We start from the raw sequence: 9304 nt of genomic DNA, 5'->3' as shown, positions 1-9304 counted from the left end.
TCTTATTGGCATCGGAATTCAGTGATCTTGGGCTCGTTGGATTTGTCTCGTCGAGCCGCTGGATTCGACTATAAGCTCGTTATGTTTGAAAATCATTTGGCAATCCAAATTGTGGTTTGAACCTTCCAACAATGCTTATAACCCTTGATTTGGATATGTTTGGGCTCGGATTGGGTTGAATTTGGTGTCGTTGGATTCGTATTTCTGAGACGCTCAGTTCGACTATAAGTTTACTGAAATCATAGTTCGAATAGCCCCAATTTTAATTTTGGAAGTTTCCAACTTAATTTTGCATCGATATTCATGTCCGATCAAGATAATTTTTGACGATATATCAATAATATTTATAATAAAAATTTATAATATTTTATAATTTATTACCTTCTATTATTATTAAACTATTAAAACTCATATATAAAAAATATTATTCAATTAAATTAAGGATATTACAATTCTAATTTTCTAACCTTAAAAAATAAAAATTCAAGATCATCCCTATAACCACTGTTCCCATCTTAAGAAAGGGAAGATGCCGGAAAAGTTTATTTTGGTGAACATTTATGTGAAGGGAGTTGTGGCTTAACATAAGATGCATTATTTATGTTGCGTCTAGGAGTATTCGTGGCGGTAGAGAAATATTATATTTAACGTCTTAGCATTGTACGAAGATCCGGCACGCAAGCAGATAAGGAGAGAGGGTCTAGCATAAAATGTATCTACTGTTTGGAAATAAACCACACAACGAAATAAAAAGGGAAAGAAAACATTGTAAATTAATACTGGGATTTAACGTGGAAAAATTAGAAATCTGTAAAAAATTACGAAGCTACACCACACTTAATTTACTATAAAAATTAAGAGAAATTATACAAACTTGTTTCTCTCTCCCTCTCCATATCTCACCGAGCCGTTCGATTCGAGTATAAGCTTGTCAAAATCGAAGACCGTTTGGTAACTCAAATTGCGGTTTGAACCTTCCAACAGCGCTTTGAACCCTTGATTCGGACTCATTTGGGCTCGGATTGGGTTGATCTTAGTGTCGTTGGGTTCGTATTTCCGAGACGCTCAGTTTGACTATAAGCTCGCTGAAATCGGAGTTCGGGTGCTCCCAAAATTAATTTTTGAAGTTTCCAACTAGCTTTTGCCTCGAGATTCGTGCCCGATCAAGCTAATTTTCGCGTGATGTATCAATTTACAAGAGGCCAATTACAAGTATTCTACATTAAAAATGTATCTACTGTTTGGAAATAAACCACGCAACGAAATAAAAAGGAAAAGAAAACATTGTAAATTAATACTAGAATTTAACGTGGAAAAATCAAAAATCTGTAAAAAATCACGAAGCTACACCACACTGACTTTACTATAAAAATTATGAGAAATTATACAAACTTCTTTCTCTCTCACTCTCCATATCTCACTTCATTTATTCACAATATTCTATCTCATAACTAATAAAGAGATACACTTCTAAAATATGAAAAGGGCTCAACCTTCAAGTTAAATATAAAAAACTGTAAAGAAAATTGACCAACCTAACCTGCAACCCGCTCAACTCGCTGCATCGTAGTGCTCCATGCTCTATCTCCATATCAAGATTACAGTGCCACCAAACTGCATCCTACTGCACTACTATGCACAAGTGTACAACATTGCAGGGCTCTAATGCATGGTGCTGCAATATTATACGAGTGAATGGTTAAAAAAATTATGGGGAAGTCCCTCGAATCCCAAACAAGGGGAGGCTCCCCGATGAGCTAGAGCGAAAATTGATATATGAGTCAACAGTACAACTCTAACACTAAAATTATAGTCTAAAAAATAAAGTAATAGAAATTATGGATAATAATTATAGTTTGAAAAACAAAATAATAAAAAAACTATTCTAAATGAAATCTTAACCCCTAATGCTTAAATTAATCATAGATAAATTTCATGATATTTGGCATAATTATTAACGAATGTGTTAGTTTAACATAAACTCTCAAATTTAGACTAGTAATAGTTTTAGTGGTACTTTATATGCTACAAAATTTCGGTTATGAAAATAGATCATCTACACAGCTCATCTTAGCCTGTTGGTTGAGAGCTTATGCTTCCAACTAAGAGGTCTTGGGTTCGAGTCTTTGTGTATGTGTTGTGTGTATGAATTTGACTTAAATGACCTAAAATGTCCAGGGAAAAAAAAGATCATCTTATCTCCATGGAATCGGACATAATTTTGAATGGACATAAAGTTGATCTTCCATTTCCTACTTTTTCAGATCCTTGATGACTTGCTGCGTGAGCTGGTGAGTAGATAGAAAGTTAGCATTCAAGATGGATGGCACAGAGTAACGACAAATTAACACGATTCAAAGCTTGACCATGTAAGTAAACAGAGAGAAAATTAAGCGCAAAAATGCGAGTAGTGAATCGGGTGAAGGAGTCGAGTTTTGACATTATCGAGTTTGGGCTCATATTTTTTATGAATTAAATGTGAGCTCCACTCGATAATTCAAAGACAAAATTAAGCGGGCAAACGAGTCGAGTTTTGACATTATCAAGTTGAGCTCATCAGCCGGAAAGCAAGCTTGAGCTCAAACTCGAGCTCGTTCCATTATAAACGAGCTCGAGCAGGTTCGTGAGCCTCGGCATAATTTTTTAAATATTATTAATTATTTTAAATATTTAAAATTTTATTAAATGTTTTAAACATTTATTATTAACTTTAAACATTAAATATTAATTTATTTTTATCTATTAAATATTTTAAACATTTATTGTTATTATTATTATTATTTAAATATTTAAATTTACTAAATAAAATAAAATTATTTAGAAAATATTAACAATTATTCTAGCCGGCTCGCGAGCTCACGAGCCGAGCCTCATCAAGCTCGAACTCAACTTGTGTGCTAGATAAACTTGGCCTGTGAGCCCATAAACGAGTCGAACTTGAGCTTGCTCGACTCATTTAGACCCCTAGATGTGCTTACCATTTTTATCCGATCTTTTCACTACAAAATGTTAGATAATAAAACCACATCTTAGATTTGTATTTTCTTACTTTATTGTTTCGGTATATAAGCCATGTATTTGTATTAGTTTTAGTTTAAGAAAAACATATTTTCTCCATTTGCTTTCTGGCTTTCGTTTCTATACCATTCTACATGGTATCAGAGGCAACCAAAAAATCACCAATACTTTTTAACATACACAAATAGTTCTTAAATGTGAACCCAAGAAAATTGTTGCCCAATTAGAAGCTGCCCAAATTGGGGCCTCACCTTGATAGAGTTTCACGCCTGCTTATTGAATCTCATACAACTAAAATCCAACAAAAGGAAAGCTTCCATAAATTTTCCACCAAAAGAAGTCATTCGAACTTAATCTTGCAAATCTGCACAGCAAAACAGAAAAATCAGCAGGGTTCCATAGCACACTTCTATTTGTTTTCGCAAACTTTCTTTGCCTAAAAACTAGGCTTAGAAGACTGTGAAGTTGTCCATCATTTCATTTGATCGGATGATTAAGATCTTACCTCTCATTTCAAGGGAATAGCTTCGGTTCTATATTTCATTTCCTGAAGTTAATAAATACTTGATATGGCTTTCTAGCTTTATAATATATGGAGTTCTTCGTTTCATATGTACGGTTAGGCTGAATGCACAATATTATTTTATATTTCCCACTTGACTACTATCTTAATTTATCCATAGACGGCAACAAAAATTCAAACTAATTTAAAACTATGTAAAAGGTACATTCTATTCAATAATAAACAAATATTTTAAAAAATACACCGATATAAAGTATAGATTTTGTTGACCACTGACCATCCCAAGATTGGCCTCATCTCATGTGATTCGAACAACGTAACTGTTTGCTCAGACGACACAACCATCGAATCCTTTCGTCCCAATTCCTCTCTCCATTTGAACTCACGTACGCAGATGATGAACCCGGCCTCTAACCTGAGCCCCTCTCGAGCTCGTTCGCTCGACATTGCACGCAGAAGCCCCCAGCCGCCGGCCCTCTCTTCCTCTCATTCTCTATCTACCACATACACAAGCCAATGCTGGCAAAGAAAGCTTAGTCAAGCCCTCTCGCTCGACCTCTTGTACTCATCTAACCTGACACACCCAGCCGCCCAACCTGAGCCCTCTCTACATCTCACTATGTCGAACTCAATTAATCTAAATACAACGATAACACACCAGAAATCACACAACACAATTAACTCAAAGAACATGATGATTTTTGTGGTTCTATGAATGGTGCCTATGTCCACGCCCCACAGGGAGAGAAGATGATTTCACTATACTAGAGAAAAGAATGATTATAATTCGCTCTCTCTCTCTCTCTTGCTCTCATGCATCTACAACATCCCTTGCCCCTCAATTTATATATTTGAGTTGAAAAAAATAAAGAAAAAACTTCCCAATCAAATCCTCAATTAAATCACCTAATTAGTAAAATAATCAGCTCCCTAATCAATTGCATTATTGATCCTTCAAAACTTCCAAATCAAGGCTATTTGGATTTGAAAAGCTTTCCAAATCAACAGTTGTATGCTTAAAATTTTACACCATATTATTTTATAGCATAAGTTTTGTGATAAAGAAGAAACAAAGATTCAAAGAATAACACAAAAAAAGCATTTCTATGTAAATTTAACAATGCAACACTTCTTAATATTCATATTCTTCCATTTCATCACACTGCCCATCATATAAGAGCTAATTTGAACTAGCATTCAACAAACTCCCTTAGTTTTCCCACTCAGAAGAGGTATGTTCTTCTCAATATGTTCTACCTGTTGACTCACAATCACAGCTTTGGGAATACCGCAAGCATCTCCATCTATCACATCATGACTAGGCCTAAGCTCTACAGTAAATCTGATTCGAGGGATTGGCACATCCACGGCGATGTCAATTTCATTCATTCCAATCTCCAAATGTGATAGGAACTTCTCTACCATTGGCCTCCCAAAATCTTCACGCACGACAACACGAAGAACTGTGATATGTTCAGCATGAGCTGGTAGAGTGTAAGCTGGAACAATCCAGCCAAATCGTCGCAAGTTGTCTGATAACTTGAAAGCCAAGCTCTTCTTTTGGCCTTTGATTGAGAATGCCACAAGAGGCACACCTTCCTCTTTAGAGATAATCTCAAAACATCCCATCTTCTCCAATCCCTCTCGCAGAATTCTAGCGCTCTCCATGCAATTCTGCATCACTTTGCGGTAGCCCTGCAGATGATGGATCAATTAATAATATGATCAAATTTTGGGAAAATTATTAGGTCTGGATACATGACGTAGAGATATGTCCCGACTCTAATAAAATGTTGACACGTGGATATTCATTTGAATTTATTTTTTATTTTATATATTTAATGTGTCCGCTGAACTTCAAGTCAAGCGCATCAAAAACGCAGCCAAAACGCAAGTAAAGTACAGGTAAAGCACAGTCAAAGCGCAGTAAAAAATGGTAGTTAAAGTGCAACTAAAACGCGGGTAAAGTGCAGGTAAAACGCACAAAAAAATGAAACAAAAATGCACTCCACGTGTCATTTTTTAAGTGGATGTGTGGATGTATCTCTAAGTCTAGTGTCCGGACCTAATAATTTTTTCCAAATTTTGAAGTTGAACATCTTATTTGATAAAGTTTACCTCAAATCCTAAACGCAAGAACTGGTAGTATTGTGCAATAATTTGACTGGATCCTGAACAAAAGATAGAACTTAAAACTTTAGATGTTATAATGATGTAACAAAAGAGAGACAAAATCATAAATTGCAAGCAACATTTCCTTACGACAATAATAAAAGTGAAAACAAGAACCTTTTGAAAAGTTAAGTGTGAAGGTGGGCTGATCAGCTCCAAGATAGTTGATGTGGAAGATGAGCTCTTCAGGCAAATCCTCTTTGTTCCTCCAAATGACCCATCCAATACCAGCATATACCAGGCCATATTTGTGTCCACTTACATTTATACTTTTCACTAATGGCAGTCTGAAATCCCATTCAAGTTCAGGAAATAAGAAGGGCGCGATGAATCCACCACTTGCAGCATCAACATGTATGGGAGTATCCCACCTGCCATTGATTTGAATAAGAAAATTCTTCCAAATAATCTATCTAATTCAACTTTTCAATAAGTAGCTTTCTATTAAGTTATTAAGAATTTAAACTGCATGGTTTCAGTTTGCTTTTGCATAATTCTGAGACTGATAGATTTAATTAGGAAATGTTGTATACCCTGTTCTTTTGTTTTTCTGCATCAGGAGCTCATTAAGAAGCTTCACATCTTCAAACTCTCCATTAAGTGTAGAGCCCAAGATGGCGGCAACACAAATAGTGTTCTCATCCACCAACTCCACGGCTTTCACAGGATCCATGACATAAAATCCCTCCCTCAGCTTAACTTCCTTGAGCTCCACCTCAAAGTACCTTGCAAACTTTTCCCAACACACCTATTTTTATGAAGTTTCAAATTATAAGGTAATGTGGATAAAAGTATGGCAAAGTTGGGCTGATACAATAATTATCAAACTCCTTCTGAACTTAAGAATCTAAGCTTACAACGAAGACCAACTAAAAGTATTTTTCATCAAAATATTTTAAGTTTCATCAAATGTACTACTGATGTAAACAAGAGCGGATCCACCTTAAGGTCAGGGGGAGCAATTTGCCCCCCTCAATGTATTTTTTAATCATTATTATAAGGAATTTTAGGCAATTGCCCCCCCCCCCCCTAAAAGTTTTAAAATACTATGATTTTTATGCAATTGCCCCAACATAATTAAATACATTGTATAGAGATATTATTGTCAGAGAACGATGAACCAAATACAAAGAGAAATAGTAAATTGAATTCAAAAATATCCTTACACCCAAAATTTGTTCCGGGGGCGTTGCTCCCAGAAACCCCCGCAAGTCGAACCTTGCTAGGGGGCGTGCCCCCTAGGACCCCCGACATATATGTGAAGCGTATAACGATGAACAAATAAGGGTCGAGAGGCAGCGCCCTCAGAACAAATTTTTGTTGTAAGGATATTTATGGGGAAAAAAAGAAACTCTACATTTTATTTATAAGTTTGTCCTCCCTGAAAGTTAAGGTCGGATCCGCCCTTGGATGTAAATTAACCACCGCAAATTAGCTTCAAAATCTACTCATACGATATGTTAGACAGTATGTTGCCAAATTTATTTCCAATCAAAATATTTAAGCCTGTAAATAAGGATAATCACTTGTATTTCTATACCAACAAATTAAAATATGAAACTAAATCCAAACCAGAAGAACTTGAGCTCATACAGCTTCCAACCTGTACGTTAGCTCCAGTAACAATATTCGGCTTATCAAAGGGCTTCCCCTCAGCCTTCCTCTTCTGCTGCCACCTTTTCTTAAAAGCTAATCCTGCGAGCATTATAGCCTCTGAGGACCCAACAGTCCCTACGCCAACTGCTGTCTCCTTGCTCAAAATTGGTGCATTGAACAAACGTGCAATAATATTCACGCAACGGTTCTGATAAGCCAAAAAAGAAAAAGATCAATCAATGGGTTGTGATGCAGAAGGTTTAGAATTGATTATAATATAAATTATATTGTTGCCTGGAGCTCAGTTGTGACAGGATACTCATCCATGTCTGCGTAATTTTTGTTTATGCCTTCCATGATGAGTTTATCACATTCAGGTTCCATCCATGTGGTTACAAATGAGGCTAAATTCAGCCTTGGGCTGCTATCTAGCAGTAGCTCATCATGAATTAGCTGGTAAGCTGCATCCTTTGACATTGATTTTTCTGGCATTGTATACCTGCAAAAGCATCAACCATCAAAAGTCCTTTCTTCCCCCACCCTCCCCCCTACACGAGAAATTATTCTGTGCGGAGGCCGGACAAAGAATGACATCCGGAGACCAATCAGAATGCACCATATCAGTAGTACCAAGCTGCGGTACCAAACAAAGGAATGACGTGGTGCATACTAGCCATCCTCCAAAAAGAAAAATATGTTATAGTGTGGGATTTTCAATTTAAGGAAAAAAGTTCATATTTTTTATAATAAAAATATAATAAATCAGTAGATTTAGATTGGACTTTTGAGAGTCTATTATTAAATTGTTGCCAATGGAGGCACATTATTTTATCTTGTAATATATTTATTCATATTTTTGTCAACAGGTTGTTTTTACCTTGCAGTAGTCTTTTAACAAAGCAAATAGTTTTCTCATAAAATAGAAAATTTTGGGTAGCAAGAAAGAAAAATGAAAGGGTATCCCTATCCAGGATGAACTTAAAAAATTAATATGTGATAATTTTATTATACTTAAATGGCATGAAGTTTTCATGAAATGAATAAAATAATAATAAAATATTAAGAGACTTTTATACAACTAAATGAAAAAATGTTCAAAATGATATCTTGACTTTTTATAAAAGATCAAAATTGTCCATAATTATTTAAAAGATTATTTTGGTTCCTCAACTCCTTACAAGAAACAAAAATAATCCCACTGTAAAACTATTTTGATTCATTTTTAAAAATTTAAGTGATCAAATGATTTTTTAATATTGTTGGAACTATTTTGATCTTTCGTAAAGAGTGAATGAATCATTTTGATATTTTCTCATAACTGAACAAACAAGCATCATAAAAGATTATCAAGTGTCAATTTTTTATGATAAAAATTTAATCAAGATGTTTTGATTCAATTTTTTTCAAGATAAATTATGCTCCATCCTCATCAACTTTCCAAAAAATATGTAGTCAATTTTGTAAAGAATTATGCAGTTTAAAATTAATATCAAGTTTTAACTAAATTCAATCAAATATCCACAAACATGATTCTAACTTAAAAAACTTCAACCAAACAAGCTGGCCTTCAAATAGAATCATGAGAACATAAAAGCAAGGTAGGTAAGTTTTGAGCTCACCTAGGAACAGGTTCCTGCACATATCTGGAGGCAAAAACTGGACTAACAAAGGAAGATGATCCGTCCTCTGACTCTCTTGACACAACAGAAAGAACCATGGCTGATTGATTCTGTTAGAACTCCAAAGTAGTTTTACTCGTAGGCTTCTGTTTGCACTCAGAAGCCGCTAAAGAAGAATTATTGTGCTTTACTTGCCTTTGTTGGCTTAAGGGGCACTTTATATAGCTGAGCTTTGTAAAGGTTCTTTGCTTTGCCTTCGACTTAAACGCTTGCGTGTAATTGTATTTCTTTCTACTTAGAAGTTAAAACTCTTGCACTCTCTTCTACGTTTCTTTGCTTTATTGTTTTGGTTCCTGAAGATATTCTTCACTCAAAA

At 35.1% G+C, this 9304-nt stretch overlaps 1 protein-coding gene across 1 annotated transcript; it reads right to left on the bottom strand.

The window, feature by feature from the left end:
• Nucleotides 1-4626: 4626 nt before the first annotated feature.
• On the bottom strand, nt 4627-9092 carry LOC110109915 (glutamate decarboxylase 4). The gene is made up of 7 exons (XM_020841137.2): nt 8929-9092; nt 7604-7808; nt 7317-7517; nt 6247-6461; nt 5831-6084; nt 5660-5712; nt 4627-5236 (listed from the first exon to the last, which is right to left on the bottom strand). Exons 1-7 carry the CDS (start codon nt 9024-9026, stop codon nt 4739-4741), a joined length of 1524 nt encoding a protein of 507 aa, XP_020696796.1. The 5' UTR covers nt 9027-9092; the 3' UTR covers nt 4627-4738.
• Nucleotides 9093-9304: the final 212 nt, after the last annotated feature.

This window comes from Dendrobium catenatum, unplaced genomic scaffold (genome assembly GCF_001605985.2).
Source record: "Dendrobium catenatum unplaced genomic scaffold, ASM160598v2 fragScaff_scaffold_542, whole genome shotgun sequence".
NCBI classification, from domain to species: domain Eukaryota; kingdom Viridiplantae; phylum Streptophyta; class Magnoliopsida; order Asparagales; family Orchidaceae; genus Dendrobium; species Dendrobium catenatum.
Note: the sequence above shows the minus strand (reverse complement) of the source record. Positions and strands in the feature narration are given on the sequence as shown.

What these genes read in the sequence shown, in the direction of transcription:
- LOC110109915 (XM_020841137.2), bottom strand. Translation starts at nt 9,026, where the DNA reads ATGGTTCTTTCTGTTGTGTCAAGAGAGTCAGAGGACGGATCATCTTCC. An exon ending in GTGCAGGAACCTGTTCCTAG is followed by an intron (nt 7,809 to 8,928) that starts GTGAGCTCAAAA and finishes ATGCTTTTGCAG; the next exon opens with GTATACAATGCCAGAAAAAT. An exon ending in CTGTCACAACTGAGCTCCAG is followed by an intron (nt 7,518 to 7,603) that starts GCAACAATATAA and finishes TTGGCTTATCAG; the next exon opens with AACCGTTGCGTGAATATTAT.